We start from the raw sequence: 23,860 nt of genomic DNA, 5'->3' as shown, positions 1-23,860 counted from the left end.
AGATTTTTTTCTTTGAGAAGTGGCCTACCTGTGACCATTTTAATACTGTGGCATTTGACTTGACCTGGAGCTGGCCTGTCCTGGCTCCGGAGAGCTGAATGTTAAATTTTCGGGAACTTTGCAAACTAGATTGTTGACCTGTTGGTAGCTTGAAACTGACCATGGTGGGAGTTTTCACACTGACAAAATTGACAAACCCTGTAAAGGATCTCCCACACTCCAACTGGTTGTTAAAACTTATTTATCATCACCCCATGAGTTGTGCACCAACTTTTGTATTATTACTCCTTTGCTTGTGCTGACTCAGATCAGACGCACAAAGAGACTAGTGAGTAAGCAGAAGTGGTCAGTTGTGAGAAATTGCTGTAATTGAGTACTGCAAACTGAGCCCTGGTAAGTAGTGTGTCCTCTCTTTTGCGGACGTTGCTGATCACAAAAGCAAATGGGCGGGTGAGCTTACTGATTTAATTTGTATGTGACTAATGTGGTTTAAAATAAATAATTGTTTTAGGTTTCATATTTGGCCAGTATTGTTCGATATGGAGAGACACCTGAGACCTCATTTAACCAGTGGGCCTGGAACTTGATCTTGAGGTTAAAACTGCACAAAAATGATTATGGAATACAGCAGAATTGTCCAACTGTTCCCTTCTCCAGCACTGTGCCTGACATGACAGAGTCACCCACGTTTCATCCTCTCTTGAAGGCTGTTAAGGCGGGCATGCCCATCGGCTGTTATCTGGCCTTAGCTATGACGGCTGTGGGCCACAGGTACAGTGTTTGGGCTGAACCCCTAGGGTTGCTGAACCTTGTAGTCAGTGATTCTGGATTTCATTTTTCACATCCCAAGGTCTGAGGCCTCCATCAAACCTATCTAAGGGCAATCAGGACCAAATTATAAGCCTTATTAATGGCTTATGTAGGGGAAATGCTGCCCAAATTCATATAAGACAGATTTGTACCAGAAAATCATCTCATACATTACGGACAGAGTATACCTGTCACCCAGAGGACAATGTTCATGTTAGCGCTAGATGTTTTGTCTTCCTTGGAATAGTGACAATATAAAAATAATTAGTCATCTCTACTGAATTTTGTTTAAAGTGATGGCAGCCCAACTTCGGCTTCTCAGTTAGAGGGCTAAACCTGCCCAGGGGAATGAAATGCCTGCTCAGGTCACGTGCTTCTCTGGTATGAGCCTAGAGCGATCTCTGTCTCTTCTACACTGAGTGGTAGTTTTCTGTTCAGTCTTCTCAGGGATCATGTGTGAGGTCCTAACCTCAGGAGCCGTGGTTATCTTGTGTTACCATTTTATCCCAGTGCTGAAGGCTATAGCTGGTGCAATAAGTAACTGGTGCAGTAAGTAAATGAATGAATTCTTAGTTGGTTAAAAATCCTTTTTTTCCCCCTAGAGATCATTTTCCTACAGTGTGTTAATTTTTTTTAGCCTCTTTTTTTCTAAAATTTCTTTCACCTACATGCTTTCTGGTTCTTTCATTTTAGACTCACTGTAATACCTTTTTAGCATCCCAATTTCAACATCTTGTTCCACATTACATATATTTTCAGTAGGATGCCAGTTGTGCTATTAGCTGTTTATGTTCAGCCTTGTGCCAAGAAGTGGGAGAGAGACAGGATTGTTAGTGGCCTTCAGGCTGTTGACAGTTTAGTGGAGATGGTAGATGGAATCAATTGGCAGCACTAAAGACGTGACCGTGGGCTGGATGAGAGGTGTAGAGCAGTGCTTCTCCGTTCTGGCTGCTCTTCAGAGTCACGTTTGGAGTGATTCTAAAGCTCCCTGTGCAGAGAAGAGTGTGAGAGTCCTGATCTAATTAGTCTGGGGCCGTTGTCCAGATTATTCTGATGTACAGCCTGGATTGGGAACCACTCAAGAGTATGAGCAGAAGGAATTTAAAGGAAGGAGAGATCATTAGGTCAGGATGCCTGCGTGGAGGAGCTAAGCTTTGGAGAGGAGTCTTAAGTAGAGAAGGCGTCCGAGGCTAGGGGGCAGAGTGGTGATGCTCACCCTTGCCAGGTGACCTTGCCAGGTGACGGTGTTGAAGATTCAGCCTCGGACCATCCACTCCCCCGCCCATAGCACCTGTGTGCTCTGAGCAGAGCCCTTACTGTATTGTAGTGTAATCATCTCTCTCGCTCTTCTCATGCACTGTGTGCTCCTTGAAGGCAGGGGCATTGTCCTTTCATCAGTTTATCTCCAGAACTTGAACTAGTATATATTTGATTCAAGCATGAACATGGGAAGGAGCACCAGGTGTCTGAGTGGGGAGGGGGAAGAGTGAGGAGTGATGAGGAAACACTCCTGACTGAAGCCCATGCTTCATGGTAGTGAATGGAGGTGATCAAGTAGGTCAGTAGGACTAGTGATGGACAGATTTGAAAGTCAGGTAAAAGAGGGTAGAAGTGATCCATTGGGACGAGGAGAGATCTTAATTAAGCACTTTGGGAGGCACTCTACATCTTTTCCAATAGCCCTCGTATCATTCTCAGGGTCCTGTACCTCAGGCACCTCATCTATAAAATGGGAATAATAATAGTACTGGACTTAGTTATGAGCCTTAAGTGAGTTCTAATTCACTGAACACGTTTAGCATATGTCTGGCGTGTGGATTCAGAGTGTAGTATTCTGAACTCAATCGTTTCATGATTCTTCTTGTTTCTTCTAGTCATTCTGGGACTGTAGTTCCTTTACTCACTGATAAGACTGTGTGTCTTCTCCAAACATAAGTATTTGTTTGGTGCTGATTACCAAATACTGAATGGAGTGAAGGTGGGAGTAAAGAGTTTCTCTTTGGGGCTGAATTCCATCCACCACGGTCGTCTGGGATGTATGCATACTAGAATTAACTTAACGATCTTTTGAATGTGCTTAGGGTTGGGTGCAGAGTATGCAGCAGTATAAGTTGTATACGAATATAACATCACAGAATACAGAGAACAGTAGTCAAAGAAATCACCCAGAATCTTTCTCACCCTAATGAAACATTGTTTTGTTTTGTTTTTTGATATTTATTTTTGAGAGAGAGAGTGCATGCGCACAAATGGAGTGGGGGCAGGGGGGGAAGGCAGAGGATCCAAAGCGGTCTCTGTGCCTACAGCAGTGAGCCTGATGTGGGGCTCAGCTCATGAACCATGAGATTATGAGCTAAGTAAGCTGACGTCAGATGCTCAACTGACTGAGCCACCCAGGCACCCCTGGTACACATTATTTTTAAATAGTGTAATAATATTCGCATTGAATGCATTTTTCCAAAATTTACATAAATCATGTGTGCTTCTGAGTTTGTGATTTTAAACAGTTTTGAAAAGTCCATCTTTTACATGGATCATCTGTCATATGTTCCTCTGCATTTGAGATTATTTCTTAAAGATAGATTTTCTGAAGTGTGTCAAAGAGTAAATTTGTATGCAAATTGGTTTCAGAAGAACTTTGCCATTTTATACTAACAGAATGAACTCACTTTTGAATCTTCTCTTTGCTCTGCTACCTTGTGGGAATATGCAGACAGTGAGAGCCCCACGGCTCTTAGAAGAAGCACCATTTGGGAAGCAAAGTAGGGTAGTGGCAAAGTGCTGTGGACTGGAAATTTGCAAACCTGGGTTCTCATTTTGGCCCTCCATTAGGAAATTATGTGAATTTGGGCATGATACTTCACCTTTCTCATGTGTAAAATGAGCATATGGATGAAACTTAAGTTCCTTTGTGCTCCAGAGCTCTGATGCTAGTATTCCTGGGCTAAGTTTGGTGGTGCAGAAATGTGCTGGAGACCTGAGATCAACTGGGTAGCAAGTAGGCTGATGGCTCACTGGAAGAACGTCATTTTCTGAGCCGGCTGCCTTGCACGCTCATTGCCTTTGTCTCTTTCCATAGCATTGAGAAGTTCTGTGCAGAAGGCATCCCACTGTTGGGAATTCTGGTCCAGTCGAGGCATTTGCGAACAGTGGTTCATGTCCTGGATAAGATCCTGCCTTTGTTCTACCCTTGCCAGTATTACCTTCTGAAGAATGAGCAGTAAGTAGAAAACAGCCTGGGGAGTACAGATGACTGCTTGCAAGTAAAAGAGGGAATGATATAATTCACTGGTGTATTTTTTTATGAGGCAGAAAACTTCCTGCCTAGTTTAGAATGCAGTTTGATAAACAGTGACTCTTATAATGATTCTTGTTTTATTATCATGAAAGATATTTCCATTTCTCATTTAATTTTAGATTGCTTATAGCTTATTAGCAGTTGAAAGGGAAGTTTCCATGAAACCTGGGAATAGTGTTTCTGACACTGAGCAGCAAATGGCTTTGCCATTGTAACAGTAGCAGAACACATTGCTGTTAATTGTCTGTAGTATTACAAACAGATAAGATGCATAGGAAGGTGCTCATCACATGAGACATACATAATCTTGTTGAGAAAACAAGACTTTTGAGGTAATTACAAAACTTATGAAGCAAAGTATTATTGGCAAGGCCACGCATGCTGTGGTGTATAGGTTGCATTTGCGTTGTGTGGTAAAAGTATATGGAATTTAGGGTAAAAGAAATAGCTGCTTGGGAGGGAGGGAATTAAGAATAGCGGGGCGCCTGGGTGGCTCAGTCGGTTAAGCGTCCGACCTCGGCTCAGGTCATGATCTCGTGGTCCGTGAGTTCAAGCCCCCCGTTGGGCTCTGTGCTGACCACTCAGAGTCTGGAGCCTGTTTCAGACTCTGTGTCTCCCTCTCTCTCTGACCCTCCCCTGTTCATGCTCTGTCTCTCTCTGTCTCAAAACTAAATAAACATTAAAAAAAAAAAAAGAAAAAAAAAAGAATTAAGGATGGGGTGTTAATCAAGACTCTTAATTGCACATGATAAAAACCCGGTGCATGCTGGTTTCATCAAGAAGGGAATGTTTTGGCTCATGTGATTGGGAAAAGGGCTCATGATAACATCAGGTCATTCTAAAGTGGTAGTTCTCAGTCAGGGGTGATTTTGACCCTTGGGACATTTGGTAATGTCTCCAAATGATTTTGGTGGTCACATCCTGGTGGGGAGCGGGAGGCAGTGGATGGTTGGGCAAGGGGATGGTTGAGGGGGCGACTGGGGGAGTCTGCTACTGGTATCCGGTGGATAGAGGCCAGGGGTAGTGCTGAACGTCCTGCAGTACGTAAGAGAGCCCCTCACAGTAAAGAATTAGCCAGCCTAAAATGTCAGTAGTGCCAAAGTTGAGAGACTCTGGATTAGCGTTTCTCTGTTTTTCTCTTATCCTCCTTCACAGGTCCCTTGGCCCCGCCTCTCTTTTCAGTTTTTCCACTGCAGGTGTGCTTTTCTGCAGGGGAATGAAAGTGTGTGGCTGTAAAGAGAACTAAGTACTACCCTGTGGGAAGGGCCAATGTTTTCTGTATCATTGTTCCTTGTAATGATCCCTGATTGGTCTGACCTAGTCATGTGTTCTCTTTCAGCCTGTCACTGTTCTGGGTGGTATTGACTAGTTCTAAGAGGAGGGTATAGGGATTCTGTTTTGGGGGCCCCTCCCTCCCAGAATTGGCAGTTGGGTGGCGGGGGGAGGGTGGACAGCTCCCTTAATGAAAGGATGTGCAGTTAGCAGAAGGGAGAGAGAGAGAGAGAGAGAAGATGCTCAGTGAACAAAAGCAACAGATGGCCAAAACATATGACTTTATGGAAGAGGTGGGTTTCTAGTTGAGTTTTGAAGTGCATGTAGGTGTTGGGCCAGTGGGGAGGACAGGGTGGGCAGGGTGGGGCTTTTTCACTATGGGTAGGGGGTAAAAAGAGGGTCTGGAGGGGCCAGGCTGGGAAATAGTGAAGGCATAGAGAAGGACAGAGAACTGCCAGTTGGGGAGCAGGGTAGAGAGCACCTGGCTGGGGCCTCGAGAAGTGTGAGCACAGGTGAATTCCTTGACTTTGCAGGGCCTCTGTTTCTTCATTTGCATAATGGGCTGATACACCTCGCATACAGGCTGGGTGTAAGGGTTAAGTGATATAAAGTACAATGGCTGGCACATTTTAGTAAATTGTTTTTAGATTTTTAAAAGATATTTTAAAATTAGATTGAATGGCTTCTATATTTTTTTCTCTAATCACTAAATTTTGAGTAACGATGACTCTTTCTAGGCTGTGTTTCAAATGCTTCCTCTCTATATCTCTCCCAGGCCCCTCTAATGCCTGCACTGGCTCTGTCCTCTGAACTTGTACAACACTTCATTGGTACCTTTCCCGCCCTCACTTTTCCTCTTGACTAGGGTTTGGGCCTCAATTGGGCCTGCACTGTGTCTCCTGTGAAATGGGAAGGGTGTTCATTCACCAATAACAACTGCTTATCAATTTGCGCTGTGTGCTGCTGCTGCCTGTACAGCGGGGAGGGAAGCAGGCCGGCCGTTGCCCTCAGACACGTAGGAAGCGATCACGTCCTCAGGATGCGGTTGCCAATTTTAAGGCCCATGGAGGACAAGAACAGGGTGCCACGAGAGAGGTTAATGGGTTAGCTGTGTTTTAGATGGCAGGAAGGCTCGGAAAGTATCCTCTGAGGAAAGAACATTGTAGAAGAGGTGTGGGGAGTGAGTAGGAGTTTGGTAGGTTAGGTGTGGGGGAATGTTTCAGGTGGAAAATCCAGCAGAAGCAGAGAGAGGAGGGAGCTGGGAACCCAGGAACTGAGGGCACTTCCTGACTGTGGTGGGGTCCCCCTTGTGCCCCTTTGTGCCCCTTCTACCACCTTGTAGGAAGTTGACTTCCAGTACAAGATTGTGGGATGATTTTACAAACATCTTGGCATTTGTTAGTGAGTGGGGAGGGGGTAAAGGGGCACTTGGGGTGGTGTTCCTCTAATGCTCTTGAACTTGTACGTGTTTGTGTGTCTTGGGATCTATCTGTTCTCTATACTTCTGCAGATAGATAGAATTCCCTTTAACCCACCTTAAATTTGAAAACTTCATTTTTCTGAAGTTCTTAAAGATTTATTGAAAATCCTAAATAGAGCTTTGGCCTAAAAGTGGGACCAATTTCATGTTTTTCTGTTTCCTCCTAAGTAATTAGCCACTGGAAATTTTGTTGACTTCTGATTGGAAGGTCAAATGCATTGTCTTGTGTTCTTGGCAGGTTTCTGTCACACCTCCTTCTGTTCCTACACTTGGACAGTGGCGTCCCTCAGGGTGTCACACAGCAGGTCACCCACAAGGTGGCACAGCACCTGACAGGAGCCAGCCATGGGGACAACGTGAAGCTTCTCAACAGCATGATCCAGGTCAGGCCCCCAGGAGGCCCCTAAATACACCCTTGCCCACCTTCCCAATCAAGCACCCTAGGGTTAGCACATCTGAGTGTCGGTCATTTCAAAGCACTTGGCACAGTGCTTTTGGCCAAGAACATCGCAGATTTGGGCTTTGTAGTGGAGGTGGTCATTTTGCTGGTGTTTTAAAAGTGGGAGCCTGACTCTTACTTCCACATCACTTGAGCGCTTTCTCCGTAGGCCCACGTATCCGTAAGCACCCAGCCCAATGAAGTGGGCCCCGTTGCCGTGTTGGAGTTCTGGGTTCAGGCTCTAATAAGCCAGCATCTTTGGTACCGAGAACAACCCATCCTTTTCCTCATGGACTACTTGTGTAAAACAGCTTTTCAGCTGATGCAGGAAGACTGTGTGCAGAAGTTGCTCTACCAGCAACATAAGGTAAACCTCCTAGAGAATTTGTCTTTCGGTCATTGTCTAGATAGTAGCCTTCCCAGGATGCTCCCCCAAATGCACAGTTCTCAGTACTACTCTGGGGCCACTGCCTTTTTAAGCTTGGTCTTCTTGGTACCTGATCTCAGTAACCACAGTCTGCTAATGCAGATTCCAGGGAAGCTAAAGGAAAGGACCCCCCAGGAGGAGCCTTGCTCATGACATTTGGCTGTAATACGCTGCCTGTGGCTCTCACTGCTGGTGGACTAATTATGAAATCTGTGTCTTACCAGAATCTACCATCACAGTAAGATAATTGCTGATATGCTTGAAAAGGTCATTGATAAGGTTTTTTTTAAAGCCTTCTCTCTCTGTTCCACATCCTGTCCCCTGTATAGAATGCTTTGGGTTACCACTGTGACCGGAGTCTGCTCTCTTCTTTGGTGAGCTGGATCGTGGCTGGCAACATCACTCCTTCCTTCGTGGAGGGCTTGGCCACGCCTACTCAGGTAGGAAAGCCCTTGTGGACCGTTGGTAACCTTTGCGAACTTTTAATGTTCTCATCTTTACTAAGGTATTGCTAGCAGCTTTAAATAACGCTCATTTAGCCCTTGGCACGTGTAAGAACCCTCGTTCGTTTAATCCTCGCGGCGGCCCTCTCCTGAGGTTGCGCTGTTGCTGTTCCGTTTCACCGAGGGCTTAACTGAGGTTGAATGGAGCCGAGCAGCTGGCTCAGAATCAGACCGCTGGTGGTCAGTCCTGGTCTGCCCGGCTGTAGAGCCTGCCCGGCAGCACGGTTGAGGGTGGATGCTGGAGCCAGGCCGCCCGGGGTGCACACTCGGTTCTGATGTTTGTTAGCCCTGTGCCTTGGGCAGGGCTTACCTCACCGTCCTCAGCTTCCTCAGCTGGGTGCTGGGAGTACTGAGTGCACCTGCACGGGATGTACTCAGAGCCGGGCTTAGTACGTCACACGGTGCACACGAGGCGTTGGCCGCTCTTGTCAGCGATAGCGGCCGCAGCAGCGCTTTCTTCATGACTACCACCTCTCCAACTGTGAGTGTCGAATTATGGCCCTGATCCATCACTTAAACCAGTAGCGACATCCTTCAGCCTCCCATCACAGTCTTCCCTCCCGCTCTTCCTCTTAACTCTCGTGATCCAGCCGAAACACACTCCTTGCTGTTACCTACCGTGTCCCATGTGTTTCCACCTCTGTGCCTTTTCCTCACTGGTCCTCTTGCCAGGCATCCTTCGCCTCCATTCTCCACACAGAGCCGTCTCTGATATGTCCACCTCTGTGATCCCGCCTTCCCTCTGCTGGCTTCCTGGAGCGCTGGACTCCTGATTCAGTACTCACCACCTCTCACTTCACATTGTGATTACTTATATATTAGTTTTGTCTCCTGTATACGAGATGGAAAATTAAAAAAAAAATTTTTTTTTTAACATTTATTTTTATATTTTTGAGAGAGAGAGCGAGAGAGAGACAGAGCACGAGTGTGGGAAGAGCAGAGAGAGGGGGAGACATAGAATCCAAAGCAGGCTCCAGGCTCTGAGCTGTGAACACAGAGCCTGATGCAGGGCTTGAACCCACGAACTGTGAGATCATGACCTCAGTTGAAGTCAGACGCTCAAGAGACTGAGCCACCCAGGTGCCCCTGAGATGGAAAACTTCTTAAGGGCAGAGCTCATGTCTGGCCGTCTTTCCTGTCCTTGTGCATACAGAACCTGCATGTTGCATGAACAAACATTTTCTTTTACTGAAGTAGCTTTTCCAAAGGAATTCAGCATTTTTCAATGATCTTTTTTATCTAAGTTTATATCTGTGACAAGAACAGAGGTAGGTATAAAACTCTGTTAATTTTGGAAATTATAAATACTTGTTGATTGAGATATCTGGTAGAAAAGATGTTCATTTGTAGACTATCAGGATGTATTTGGTCTGAGTGAGCTGCTCATTCCCCTCGCTCTTAACCTGCTGTCATTGTAGGTCTGGTTTGCCTGGACAGTACTGAACATGGAATCCATCTTTGAAGAAGACTCCCAGCTCCGAAGGGTCGTTGAAGGGGAATTGGTTATAAACACTGCTTTTACCCCTGACCAAGCTCTGAAGGTGCAAATAGCAGTTCTGCATTTGAGTGGGAGAAGGTGGTTCTCTGATAGATTTATCTATAGCTTTTAAACTTCTCCGTTTTCTTTCGTTGTAAATGTTTAGAAAGCACAGTGTCCAAACCAGTGCTTAAAACTGTATAACTGAAGTGCATCCTTCTTTCCAAGGTTTATTTAGCATGAAGAGCCACATCGTAATGATTGAAGGCTGTGTTTTTGCGCGTGTGGAGGGGATTGCCATTGTTTTATAGCAATTTCCAGTGTGTCTCATGTGCCTTAGTCCCCCGGAGAGCTTGTTAAAAATCAGATTCCTGGATCCAAACTTTCGAGATTCTGGGTTTCTAAGTGTGGAGTGGGACCAGGAATTTGTTTTAAAAACTCCCTAGCTGATCTGTAGGCTCACTGAAGCGAAAGAACACTGGGATAAAGCTTTAGAACGTAAGACCTATTTCAGGGTCTTATAATACAGATTTTGCTTTTGGGTTTCAGAGCCTGTCATGGAGTTTATCATTCTGGAAAGTCCTTTTCAGATCTAAGTTTTTAAGAGATTGATAATGTTTGGCAGTAAAACTGGCTTTTGGTTTTCCTATCATTCTGCTCCCTTCCACTGTGGCGTTTTATGTGCAAAGGCCTGGAGAGGCACAGAAATGAGATAAGACTAGGTGATGTGTAAGACACATTTCAATCTGGGGGCCTGGGAAATGTTTTGATGGAAAAAAAAACCCCTGCCCCATATGTTTTGCTACCAAGGAGGTTAAAGTATTAGTTAGTGGGCCGGAAAGGTCAAGGTTCTATGACTTGTTTTACTTACTGAATTGAAAACAAAACGTTCAGTGTTTTCATTTGGATCACTTACAAAGAGCAGACTGTTTGGAACTGCGATCATGTCATGGTTGCTCAAGGGCCCTCCTCTTTTGTAGAAAGCCCAGGCCCAGCTGAAGCTCCCCATCGTCCCGTCCCTCCAGAGGCTGCTGATTTATCGCTGGGCCCACCAGGCCCTTGTCACGCCTTCTGATCACCCTCTTCTGCCTCTCATCTGGCAGAAGTTCTTCCTCCTGTATCTTCACCGCCCAGGACCGCAATATGGGTATGGTACCCCGTGTTGTTGTAAGTGTCTGTGAACCTGTTCTTGACTTGGCACTGCTCTGATGCTCTGTGTCCTCCGCCGTGGCCTGTAAGTTAGAACCGTTCTTCGACCTACGACTAGCAGTGTCCCTCTCTCCCCTGTTTCACACTTATTAGACTAGACCATTTTTGAGTTGAGGGTATCTCATGGCAGCTCTTTCTTTGCCATCCCCTGTACCCAATGGGGTGAAGACAGTTCCAGATACCTGGAACCAGGCAAGGTGTAGCGTAGAGCCTCTAGAGCTGCAAAGGGAGGGAAACTGCTCCCCACAGGCTGCTTGTGTGACCCTTGGGAGCCCGTCCAGGCGGACTGCTGATGGGCATGACAGGTGTGAACAAAGGCCTGGCTGTGCCCGGCAGCCCTTGGGCTGGGAGGTGTCTGCCATTTCCACTGGGTCTGAAGGGACTCTGGTCGGCTGGAACTGTCCACTGTTCCCGACCATATTCTCAGACTCCAGCCCAATTCCTAGCTCACCCTCACTCCCTTAACTCCGTCCATTGGAACATACGGATGTTGGTTATTGGGCACTTCTGTTTTCTACCAGATTGTAAGTTCTTCTAGAGCAGAGACTGTCTTTATTCAGTAACTGCTAAGTGGTGGTAATACCTTAAATTTGTGTAGTATTTCATTCTTTTTAAAACTGCTTTCATATATACCGTGTTGTTGGAGCTGCATACTAACCATTGAGGTAGAATAATAGGTATTAATTCAGTGTGGGATATTTATAACCATTGACTTGTTAATTGATTGTGATTTTGTGCCACGTAGATCATGTTGTGTTGATCTTGTAATCTATGCTTATATTTTTTAAGGTTACCCATAGATGGTTGTATTGGAAAAAGGTTTTTTCAAAGCCCTGCTCATACCAGTTTGTTGAGAGAAATGAAGAGGCGCCTGACTGAGGTGGCTGACTTCCACCATGCTGCGAGCAAGGCCCTCCGCGTTCCAGCAGAGGGCAGTGAAGGGCTGCCTGCTGGCCAGGCTGGCACCCCTGGTTACCTGACTTCCCCAGAGCTGCACACGGAGCTCGTGAGGTGGGACATGGTTATTTAGCCATTTATGCTGTGGTTTGCAGCACAGGTACTGTGCCGGAACAGTTATCTGTGTTACAGACTGCCGGGTGCTGTTCTCTCGGCCCCGATAGGATGTGGAGGGTGGCAGTGACCAGGTTTGCGTCTCGTCATGCTTCCTTTTTAAGTTCTTCATGAGAAGAAAGTCAGCAGTGTGGATCTAGCTTTATCAAGTGCCCGGAGTCCGAATGGAAGGCCTTAAACCAGAGGGCTGATATCCTCTCTGTTTCTCTGTGTAATACTAGAAACAAACCAAAACAATTGATCATAGCAGGTAAACACCTAGTAAAGCCTGCTAGGACACTTCTTTAAAGGAAATTCATGAGCAAGGCAGGGTTCTTTAAGTGAAGTCCAAACACCTCTAGGAATCTGCCTGGGGTAAGGTAGGATCTAGTAATCACCCAAAATTGCTTCTAAAATCGGGTACAGTATGTGTGTCCCCCCCCAGACGTTAAGAACTCTGGAGTAAGGTTGGTCCCTTTCACGCTGTTCCTTTACCTTTCATTTATAAGCTTTCTGTAAACCAGGTATTAGTCTTCTAAATAAGACTTAATAAAAATGGCTTCTAATAATTAGCCCTGAATGCAAAATGTCTTGGTGAGGAAGCCTGGGGTTTTGATCCAGCACTGAGGCTTCAGGCTTGCTTGACCTAAAAGCCCTTCGGGCTATCTTTCAGCCTTTGGAATGATTTCTGCCCTCATCTTGCCTGCTTCTTGAAGGAAAACTTACTTTTAGCCAGGCTTACGCCATGGGGAGGCTTAATCTTTGAACGTTTCAATCAGCCAAGAAAGTTTGATGTGCCCTTCCGCCTCTCTTAAATCCCCCTTCCTTTGGCATGTTGGTAAAGTAGCCATCTAGCTGCATCAGAAGCTGGGAGAGAGCTCTGTACCGGCCTCTTGCGTGTGAGAGCCTGAAAGTCCTGTCCCTGCCTCTGTTCCTACGCAGACTGCCTCAAGAGGTGAAGGAGGTAGTTTTCCATGTTACCGAGCAAAGCAAAGCCATGCCGCCTCCCAGACCCCACCCAGCAATTTGGGTGCCACAGATTCCTCTAGTACCTGTTGCTGTAAACAACTGCTTAAAATACCAGTGATCTTAGCTCAATGGACTGTGTTCCTTGTAAAAACAAAGGAAACATCATTAATTTTTTTTTAAAGTTTCTACTGGAAAATGGAGATTTTTTTTTTTCCTTTCTTTTTTTAGCTGGGCTTTGTTCTGTTCCTTCTTAATAGGAGCAAGGTGTACACATGCTTTGAGTCCTCTTTGTGCTACCTTGAAGCGGGAGAGCGTCATTGAGCCTGAAGCTGGCAGGTTTTTCCATTGTAGTAGTTTAAGATGGCTTTTAATGTCTTCTCTAAAAGATAGAAAATGTGTTGATTTGAATGTTAGTTAACCTTTTCCAAACACTGAGGCTCACCGACTGGATTGCCTAGGAAAGAAAAACTCCAAATTCAGATCCTAGGTCTGTGTTAAAATCACCTTCTCTGGTTATTTTTTCCTGTACGTTGTATTTACCCCTGATTTAATAATAGAGTTCCCAGAGCCCTTTCTTTACAGCCTTGTTGTAGCAATTACCGCATGAGATCGTAAGATTTGTGACCTCCTCCCCTGCTCGCCCGTGAGCTTCTTGGGGGCTGTGGTGGTGGTTGGAAGCATTTTCTGTATTCTGTGCTTTTTACTTTTATGTAGTAGTGACAGTGTTCCTAGACATGTAAGAAACGTCATTTGCCTGCATGTCTTTTTGTATTTTATATAATTACGTTTTTTTTTTCTTTCAGGCTCTTCAATGTATATATATTATGGCTAGAAGATGAGAATTTTCAAAAAGGAGATACCTATATCCCTTCTCTACCAAAGCATTATGATGTTCACAGGCTAGCAAAAGTGATGCAGAACCAGCAGGTGATACTGCAGTACTGTCTCTCTTAGCATATCTGTGATAGAACATGTCACAGTCATAATCTAATGTTAAATCCACTTACTGATATGGAAATGGGTCACTGGCATGTTCAGGAGGTGCAGTTGGGGTACAGCCACTGTGGAGGGCAGAGGATGCCAGATAGGTGAAGAGTGGTTACATCGTTAAAGGCCATGTATGCCTTCCTAAAGAATTTGGATTTGTGCCAAAGTATTTGTTTGGAGAGCCGTTAAAATAATGTGAGTCATTAGATAAATGGGTGAATTTAAAATATGTTGAAGAAGAATCAGTAGGATCAGGAGGAATTTTAGATTAGATACACAGGTGGGATTGATACTGTCATAGGATTGTTTCGATATACAGGACAGCCAGACTTCTAGAGTGGGCAACTAGAGATACTGTTTACAAAGATAGAGGATACTGGAAGAGGAGGTGCCACAGGGGCTTCAAGGAGAACGGTGTACTGGGCATTTGGTAGGGAGGGAACACATAGGTCTAGAACTTTGGAGTGGGGCAGTGTAGGAAATATGTTTTTTTTGTTTGTTTTTTTTACTTAAGTCCGCGTTAGGTAGCATATGGTGCCATACTGATTTCAGGAGTAGAATTTAGTGGTTCATCACTTACATATAACACCCAGTGCTCATCCCAACAAGGGCCCTCCTTAATGCCCATCCCCCATTTAGCCCATCCCCCACTCACCTTCCCTCCAGCAACCTTAGTTTGTTCTTTGTATTTAAGAGTCTCTTACGGTTTGTCCGTCTCTGTTTTTCTCTTATTTTTGTTTCCTTTCCCCTATGCCAATCTGTTTTGTTTCTTAAATTCTACATGAGTGAAATCATACGATATTTGTCTTTCTCTGACTGACTTATTTCACTTAGCCTAATACACTCCAGTTCCATCCATGTTGTTGTAAATGGCAAGATTTCATCTTTTTGATCACTGAGTAATAGTCCATTGTATGTATGTGTATGTGTGTGTATATGTATACACACACACCCCACATCTTCTTTATCCATTCATCAGTCGATGAACATTTGGGCTCTTTCCATACTTTGGCTATTGTTGATAGTGTTGCTATAAACATGTACCCCTTCGAATCAGCACTCCTGTATCCTTTGGATAAATACCAGTAGTGCAATTGCTGGGTTGTAGGGTAGTTCTATTTTTAATTTTTTGAGGAACTTCTATACTGTTTTCCAGAATGGCTGCACCAGTCTGCATTCCCACCAGCAGTGTAAAAGGGTTCCTCTTTCTCGCATCCCCGCCAGCATCTGTTGTTACCTGAGCTGTTAATGTTAGCCATTCTGATAGGTGTGAGGTGGTACCTCATTGTGGTTTTGATTTGTATTTCTCTGATGATGACTAATGTTGAGCATCTTTTCATGTGTCTGTTTGCCATCTGGATGTCTTCTTTGGAAAAGTGTCTTTTGCCCATTTCTTCACTGATTGTTTGCTTTCTGGGTGTTGAGTTTGATAAGTTCTTTATAGATTTTGGATACTAACCCTTTATCTGATATGTCATTTGCAAATATCTTCTCCCAAGGAAATACGAGTTTAATGGTAGTAGAGCATCTAGATTGAGAGGAGGACTGAATGGAGCTAGGGCCCCAAGGCATAGAGAAATAAGGCTGAGAATACGGAGCCATAGTAGCAGGAAAAATAAATAGGCAGTCATGGACTGAGATCCTTTGAGCGCAGTTCTGTGTTCATCCCTTTTTGTCCTCTACACGCCACGGCCTTATCTAAGAATCTGCGTGTAGCGGATGACTGGTCAGTGTTTTTAAAAATATTAGTCATAGTGTCTTGGTTCTCTGATAATTATCTTGGCTCCCCATCATCTACAGAATTAATACCGTTCTCTTTTTTTTTAAGTCTTTGCCATTTGATTTTATAGCTCCAATTTTTTTTTTTTTAAATTTTTTTTTTTCAACATTTATTTATTTTTGGGACAGAGAGAGACAGAGCATGAACGGGGGAGGGGCAGAGAGAGAGGGAGACACAGAATCGGAAGCAGGCTCCAGGCTCTGAGCCATCAGCCCAGAGCCTGATATAGCTCCAATTTTTATCTGTAGTTCATGTTTAGTGTTGTTCTGTCTTTTTGTGGTTTTCTGAGACATCTCTGCTTACCTATCTTTAATTCTCAGTATTCTTAATCATTAGCCTCTGTCAACAGTTACTTAGCACAGAGGCAGACAAGGTGATAGTGACCCCACTGAAAGGAGATGGGTGTGCACAGTAGGAGGGAGTGGTACAGCACCTCCAGCAGTTGTCTGGTGCTTCTAGGTTTCAGACTTGTGGTCAAGATGACTTTGGAGTTCCTCTCCTGAGTCTGGAATGCCTCGTGCCATGGTTGGTTTGGAAGTAATGATTTAGGACTTCATGGCAGTGTGCCCATTACAAGCCAGAGATTTGTAGGTTTAGAGGAATCCTTTAAACACTTAAGATCAGAAAGAAAAAAAAAAATCATCCACAAAACCATAGTCCATAGCTGATCACCTTCCTACTATTTGGTACAGTTTTTAATGATCATGGAGAGCTGACATTTCTTTTCATTAAAGACAGTCTCCCATTCTAATAATATGTATTGATCATCAAAGTGAAGCATGTAGTTCAAAATATGCAAGATAGTTTATTGGAGTGTAGGAAGAGAATACTAAAACTTCTATGTTTTCTCATTTTATTTATTTTACCTTTTATAATAAATTCAGTCATACAGAAAAATAGAAAAGCGTAGCACACATGCTTTTCTCCCCCTGCCCACTGTGTACCGGGTGTCTAATTTTATCTATAGCCCGTTCACTCCCTTCACCATATTATTTTGGAACTAATTCTAGAAAGCATTTGATACATGAAGATTTCTTTTTTTTTTTTTTTTTCAACGTTTATTTATTTTTGGGACAGAGAGAGACAGAGCATGAACGGGGGAGGGGCAGAGAGAGAGGGAGACACAGAATCGGAAACAGGCTCCAGGCTCTGAGCCATCAGCCCAGAGCCTGACGCGGGGCTCGAACTCACGGACCGCGAGATCGTGACCTGGCTGAAGTCGGACGCTTAACCGACTGAGCCACCCAGGTGCCCCTGATACATGAAGATTTCAAAAGATGAGGATTAAAAAACTATTATAACCCAATAGCATTTATATCTGAAAAATATTAAGAGCAGTTTCTTAGTATCAAATACTGAAGTTGGGTTCAAATTTCCAGTTACCTCATAAATGTCATAAAATTTTTATTTTTATTTTTATAGTTGAATCAGGATCCTCATTTTGTAATTGGTTGACAGCTCTTATAAGTCTGTTTGATCTGTCACTCCTCCCTTATTCCTTTTTCCCCCTGTAGTTTGTTGAAGAAACTGGATCGTTTGTCCATAGAGTTTCCCCAGAGTCTGGATTTTGCAGATCGTCGTAGTATGGTTTAATATGTTTCTCTGTCCCCTGTATTCCTGTAAATTGGTATTGGGACCAAGGGCCCAGATTCTTTCTAATCCAGATAGTTATTTTCAATATATTTGTTACCTATCTCTTTAAAATTTCTGGGTTTTAACTTACTAGCTCAGTAGTATTTGTATGCAGTGTATAAATATACAGTTGGTGGGGCCATTAAAATTATTTTTTCTGTTCTTGGTGCATAATCAAACTCCTGCAAAGATTGCTAGTATCCATTTTAGAACATGATCCTTCTTAACACTGGAGAACTTGGTATGGACCACCTCATGCTGAAACTTTCTGGTCTACCTTTTAGTTAAATATATAATTTTATATGTGAATATATGATTCATCTGTGAAAGTTCAAGTCCTATGTGAATATATGATTCATCTGTGAAAGTTAAAGTCCTATGCTTTAATTCTAGGATCTGTGGATGGAGTATTTGAACATGGAGCGCATACGTTATGAGTTCCAGGAGACTGTTGGTCTGTGGACACAGGCCACACTTGAGTCCCATTCGCCGCCCTGCAGTTTGTCAGTGCAGCTGGACTTCACTGATCCTTTGTTGGGTGAGCTGTACCACCATCATCCCCCTTCAGTGAATGAATGAATGAATGAATGAATGGATGAATGAATGAATTGAGGGTTAAGGTTTACACAGTGTATGCCTCCAGTGAGAATTGTTTTTTTAGAAGTTCATTGTTACCTTGTCTGCACCTTAGGGTTAGGTTCAGCAATGCGTGAGAGAAAACTTCAAAACAGTAATGGTTTACATAAGGTGCTTTTTCTCCCATAAAAGAAGTCTGGAGGCAGGCAGTTCAGACAGTAGCTTTAGAGTCGTGGCCTAAAATGTTGCTTGAGAGAAACTTGAACAAAGTCAGGAGTCTTTTCCAGTGATTAACATCCGACTTTGTTACTTTCTGTGCAGAGAGTAGTTGTTCTAGTGGAAAAACCCCAGCCATATGGGACGATCCCGTACTTGACCTGTTTGGAATGTTAAATTCCATCTGTTTGGGGTGCAAACAATACAGGTCTTTTTATGCCAACTAAAATCATGGCTATTAAATTTTCTTTTATTTTTCTTAAGAACAGAAAATGGAATGCTACATCTGGAATGAAGTCGGAAATTCATAGTAGTTCCTTAAGTATTTGTTGACTTGATTTATTGACTTGAAATTTCCTTGACCTCTCCTGTTCCCTATTACCTTACTGTTGAAAAGAGGCAGGTATGTGGCAGCATTTTTCTTCCTGTGCTCAGTCCCCACCTGCTGTATGGTATGTGTATAGTGCAGTGAAGAGAGAGGGTGGGAAGATAGGAATTTATTGATTTATTGGATACCTGTGTGGTCAGCTCTGTACTAGGTGTAGAAATACAAACATTTAGATTGGATTCACCACTATGACCCCATGTGCAATCTAGTGCAAAGTTGGATGGACAGATTTGCCATCACTTTTCTCATATGGCACCTGGTTTCTTATTTGGATTCCATTTATTGAGTGAATGAATAAGTGGATGAGTGAAAGAACGACAATATGACTGTATAATGTAAGTTCTGTAGGAGTTTGTGTCCATGCCTTTGTCCATTTTTTTTTTTTCAACGTTTATTTATTTTTGGGACAGAGAGAGACAGAGCATGAACGGGGGAGGGGCAGAGAGAGAGGGAGACACAGCATCGGAAACAGGCTCCAGGCTCCGAGCCATCAGCCCAGAGCCTGACGCGGGGCTCGAACTCACGGACCGCGAGATCGTGACCTGGCTGAAGTCGGACGCTCAACCGACTGCGCCACCCAGGCGCCCCGTCTTTGTTCATTTTAACTCGACTGGTCTCAGCCCTCCTGGTCAAACCTTGGCCTAATTTAAGATTTTTCCACTCAGCCATATTCCGTAACGCCCGTTTCTTTTTCTCCTTTTCTCTGAAGTTTATCTGGATGATTGCATTAAACTCTTAACAGGACCACCCTCCCCGTCCCCCCATCCGTTGACTGGTGATGGCTGCCATCTTCGTCAGACTTGCTTAGAGAGTTTGCTAGATCCCCTTTATGCTAGTTTCAAGTCCACACACTTGAGCATGTCGTGTGAGACTGTCTAGGGTAATAATTTAAGATCGTGAGCTTTGACTCTTTAACTCTCAGTAAGGAAGGCTGTTTGAGGCTAGGAGTTGTGTTTAATCATACCACATGCTCGTGAGCTCCCGACTCCTGGTAGAATATTAGTACCCCGGTGGGGGCTCCCTCAAAACTAGCAGGTAACGAAAGATAATGATTTTATTCATTTAGGCCACTGATGGTTTATGTAACTACTCTGTACATCTTCAACATTTTTCTCGAAGGTAACCAGCCAAAGCGTTGCACTCAATTAGTATGTTACTACCTAGTAGTAGCCTTTACTCAGTAAACGCGACTTAATTTTCTTTCAGCTAAAGAAAGGGTTTTAAGCAACTTGCGGAAGCACGAGGCTCCCCAGCCTCCCCTTGATCTGCACCCAGTGAGGCCTCCTGTGCCAGTCATTTCCTCGGCTGTGCTCCTGAGTCAGAAGGACACCACCCAGCTGGTGCGCACAGACCTGAATCTGTTGCAGCAGCAGGCCAGGTGAGACCGTGTGACCTCCAGGGTCATGCCCCTGTGCTTGCTGCTGGGACAGCTTGGATGCTTTAGTACCTTGAAGGGTTTCCTCATCAGCGTTCTCTCCATGAGGATGATTTGACCAGGCTGGCCCAGTCAGGTACCTCAGTTAGCCAAGTTGTGACAAGTCGTTCAGTTTCATGTTGAAAATGCGTGGTGCTTTCACGGACTAGGAATTTTACATTTCCTGTGGTGGCATTTCTGTGGGCCAGCAGTGCCAGCCAAGTGTTTCTTAAGCTTCTCCTGAGGAGACTTTCTGATACTGAAAAGATGGTATTAAAAGGGTAGGCAATGAGATTTATTTTCTTTTGTCACTGCTTTGCTCCCTAACTCTCCATATTCTTTAATAAATTGCCTCAGGCACTTGATTAAAATGCGGGAAAATCATTTAGTGCTCTGAGTTAAAGTAGATACAGAACGATTAACTCTTTGTTTTTTTTAAGTGTTTATTTTTGAGAGGGAGAGAGAGCGTGGGAGGGGCTGAAGGAGAGGGGGACAGAGGATCCCAAACAGGCTCCGCACTGACCACCCCATGCGGGACTCAAACTCATGAACCGCGAGATCATGGCCTGAGTTGAAGTCTGACACTCACCCCACTGAGCCATCCAGGCGCCCCCGGAGCAATCAACTCTTTAAGGTTTTGGTTCCAGCTTGCGGTCTGGCGAGAAGGAGCGGGTGTGGAGTGAATCTGTTTGATGAAGTAGAAGAGTCTAATCTTTGCGAAGACACTGGGAATCGATCTCTTACTGGCTTTTTTTTTCCTTGGCTGCTCTTGGTCCAGGCATTGATGGTGTGCACGTGCATACAAATGTGCACCCCCGCCAGTGTGCGCACACACATGCCTACACAGTAACGTAACCGTATCAACACCCTTGTAAACAGCTTTGTCCATCTTTGACAGTTCAGTTTGAGTTGCTAATACCGAAGAAATCACTGGTGCTTACAAGCAAGATACCCTTTAGAATGCTTTAATTAGGATGGATTCTCATTTGCTCTTGTATATTTAAGGGTCCATGTAAAAAACATCGTTAGTGTAATACAGATTCTAAATGAAGCTTCGTTCCTGGCTAAAAAGTTGTCCCACTTTTCCTTCCTTTTTAAAATTTCTTAAAAACAAAATTTTTTTTTTCAATGTTTATTTTTGAGAGAGAGACAGACAGACAGAGGGTGAGTAGGGAAGGGGCAGAGAGAGAGGGAATCACAGAATCCGAAGCAGGCTTCAGGCTCTGAGCTGTCAGCACAGAGCCCGACTCAGGGCTCTAACCCATGAACCGTGAGATCGTAACCTGGGCCGAAGTGGGATGCCCAACCGATTGAGCCACCCAGGCGCCCCTAAAATTTTTTGTTAAGAAAAAGAGAGGATTTGGGTAAGGCTGGGCACACACCTTTGGTCTTTTGTTACTATAGGATACTTGGTCTTGATGCTCTCTGATGCAGGCTGGGGGGAACTGGAAGCCTTTATCACCTACCGTGAAACCTTTCCGAAGCCTTTCTTCTACTTCCTGATGATGTTTTTCAGAACTGCAGCTCTTCGAGAATCTCAGCAGGTTGCCCTGGATAGTGAGCTGTTGGACACAATGCCCAAGCAGTATGTTAATAGAGAAGAACAGACCACACTACATTTGGAGTGTAGAGGCAGTAGTGGTAAGAAATGCCAAGGAGCAGCAGTTGTAACAGTTCAGGTAAGATTGTTTAAGCTTCTTCTTAATTCAGAGAATTTTTAATTGAGTCCGTAATAGTGGCATATTGTTGAGAGAGACTGAAAGAAGTTTGTAGCACATGATTCACATCCTGAAACACTTAATACATTTGGGGGGGTGAAGACCCACACAGAGCTGATCATGTATTTCCGTAAGTGCTCGTGTGTTCGACAAGGACAGAAATTCAAAGAAAAGCATAATCACTGAGAAGATCCTTAGAGGGTTTTAAATTGATCTTCAAAAGACTTTGATGATGATGGTTTGGATTCTGTTAGAAGGAATGTGGGAATGGAGTCCTCTGAACAGCCATTTAGGGGTCAGTGGCTAGGTCAGCCTACTTCAGATTGTTTTTGGGTGTGGTGGTGGGAATTCACATTGGAAAGGATGATCACTTGGGAGCTCCAACTGTGTGCTGTGGTCGGTGGGGAGCCACTGAAGACAAACGTGGGGGGGACGTGTGGAAAGCAGGTCAGTTGGATGGAGCCTGCCAGCAGGCAAAGGAGAGACGTGCAACTCCGAGATTAGGAATTCAGCTGCCTCTTAGTGTCACCTTCTTGCACTGGAAAAACAGGCTTAATTAAGTTGGGTCTGTGACATTGAAAGGACTTCAGAATGGAGCTTAACTTTAGCCAGCACATCGTAGCACTTGCTTTATGCCTGACTCTGTGTAAACACTCTATAGAACTTATCCTCACGGCATCTCTGTGAGGTGGGAATTCTGGTTATCTTGTTTCCAGACGGGGAAGTAAAGGCATAGAAAGGTTAAGTTTCGTACCCAGAGTGACACAGCCACCGGGTGACAGAACCAGGGAGACCTGGGCAGGCTGGCTGCAGAACACAAGCTCCTTACTCGCTGCACCCTAGTCCTTCTGCGAGAGACTTCGGGTCCCCAGAGCTGGGGAGGAAATGCTCAGAGGTTGGCTACCGCATTTGCACAAACATAGCTCCTCTTTTTTTGTTAGCTTTTAGAAATCAGGGAAAACTTATTTTACTGACTCTTGGTTGTCTTTCATAAATTTCTTTTTGTGCTTCCTCATTTGAGCAGTTTTGATGTATTCTTCATCAGTCTCCTTGGGAGCCTGTTTTCTCTAAAATGTCTTCTCTGAAATAACTTATACACTTGTCTTTTTCGTTACCTTCATAATTTGTTTTTGATAAAATAACATATTTGTATGCATCTAAAGTTAAGAAATTTGACATGGGATGTGAGACTCCCAAACACTGAGAGAACATCTTTGGCCAGGTGTTTTATAAAGTTAATTTCTTTCAGTGTACTTTTCCCCCAGTTACTAATGTTTTAGTAACACTAGGTGGGAGCATTTAAGAAGGATCACTTGCTAAAATAATGGAGCTTGGAGATAAGTCTGCTGATTTAGGACCGAATTTGATTTGGTGCAAAAAAAAAAAAAAGAAAGAAGTGTATCAAGTTCTAATTAAAAAGGGTGTCTTACTACCAAACTGTGCCTTCAGAAATACGGTATTTTTCCGTATTTTGGAATTACACATCTTTGCCAGGCTGTTAATACTGTACAGAGAAGGGAATTCTCCTAAGATGCATTTTATTAAGTGACTTGGTAAGATAAGTACAAAAATGTTTTTTCAGTTCTGGCTAATAGCTTGCTCTGTGAAGAGTCATGAATACTTACTGCCCAGCCAAAAACCAGTTCTCTTTGCCTGACCGCCTGTTAACTCTCAGGGTCTTGTTGTGGTGGGCAATACCACCGGGCTGACTTGGGAGCTTCAGCTCCCAGCCTGTCAGTGACCTGGCTTTTTCCTTTTCAGAAAAAGTCACCATAATCTTGATTTGTCTGAACTCTTGAATTGAAATTTCTTTTATAAGCTTTTGCTTTGTTAATTCTGAAATAGAAAGGTATACTTTTCCTGAAATACCTTCTAAGTAATTCTGATAAGACAGAGATTGGAAAGCAGATGATTTAGGATAAGGACTCAAATGAATGTGGCTTAGATTTTATTTTTACAGACAACACAAAAAATATTTATGCTTTATTTTCTCAAAAGAAAAATTGGTAAATGCAAAGATTGCTTGAAGAAAAAAGAAAAAAAAAGGACAGAGAAGAAAAGGAGATTTTATAGAGACCTAAAGAATTTGAAAAAATAGCTGTGTTTTATGGCCATAATCTCTTTAGAAATATCTAAGTTTTCTTAAAAAGCACATTCTAATTTTCTGCTGGCCTTACTAGTTTGCCCAGCACCCTGACTTTCAGTTCTGTTTGGG

General features: G+C 43.9%; 1 protein-coding gene across 1 annotated transcript in view; it reads left to right on the top strand.

Moving 5' to 3' along the window:
• Positions 1 to 23,860, top strand: part of EPG5 (ectopic P-granules autophagy protein 5 homolog) — a 108,576-nt gene that overhangs the window by 39,232 nt on the left and 45,484 nt on the right. Inside the window, exons 16-27 of the mRNA XM_043558716.1 lie at positions 512 to 771; positions 3,890 to 4,030; positions 7,099 to 7,243; positions 7,469 to 7,666; positions 8,056 to 8,166; positions 9,648 to 9,770; positions 10,687 to 10,853; positions 11,705 to 11,926; positions 13,738 to 13,861; positions 17,727 to 17,871; positions 19,720 to 19,891; positions 21,444 to 21,606. Coding sequence (XP_043414651.1) covers positions 512 to 771; positions 3,890 to 4,030; positions 7,099 to 7,243; positions 7,469 to 7,666; positions 8,056 to 8,166; positions 9,648 to 9,770; positions 10,687 to 10,853; positions 11,705 to 11,926; positions 13,738 to 13,861; positions 17,727 to 17,871; positions 19,720 to 19,891; positions 21,444 to 21,606 — 1,971 coding nt within the window. The remainder of the gene's footprint in view (positions 1 to 511; positions 772 to 3,889; positions 4,031 to 7,098; positions 7,244 to 7,468; positions 7,667 to 8,055; positions 8,167 to 9,647; positions 9,771 to 10,686; positions 10,854 to 11,704; positions 11,927 to 13,737; positions 13,862 to 17,726; positions 17,872 to 19,719; positions 19,892 to 21,443; positions 21,607 to 23,860) is intronic.

Source organism: Prionailurus bengalensis, chromosome D3, assembly GCF_016509475.1.
Source record: "Prionailurus bengalensis isolate Pbe53 chromosome D3, Fcat_Pben_1.1_paternal_pri, whole genome shotgun sequence".
Taxonomy (NCBI): domain Eukaryota; kingdom Metazoa; phylum Chordata; class Mammalia; order Carnivora; family Felidae; genus Prionailurus; species Prionailurus bengalensis.
Note: the sequence above shows the minus strand (reverse complement) of the source record. Positions and strands in the feature narration are given on the sequence as shown.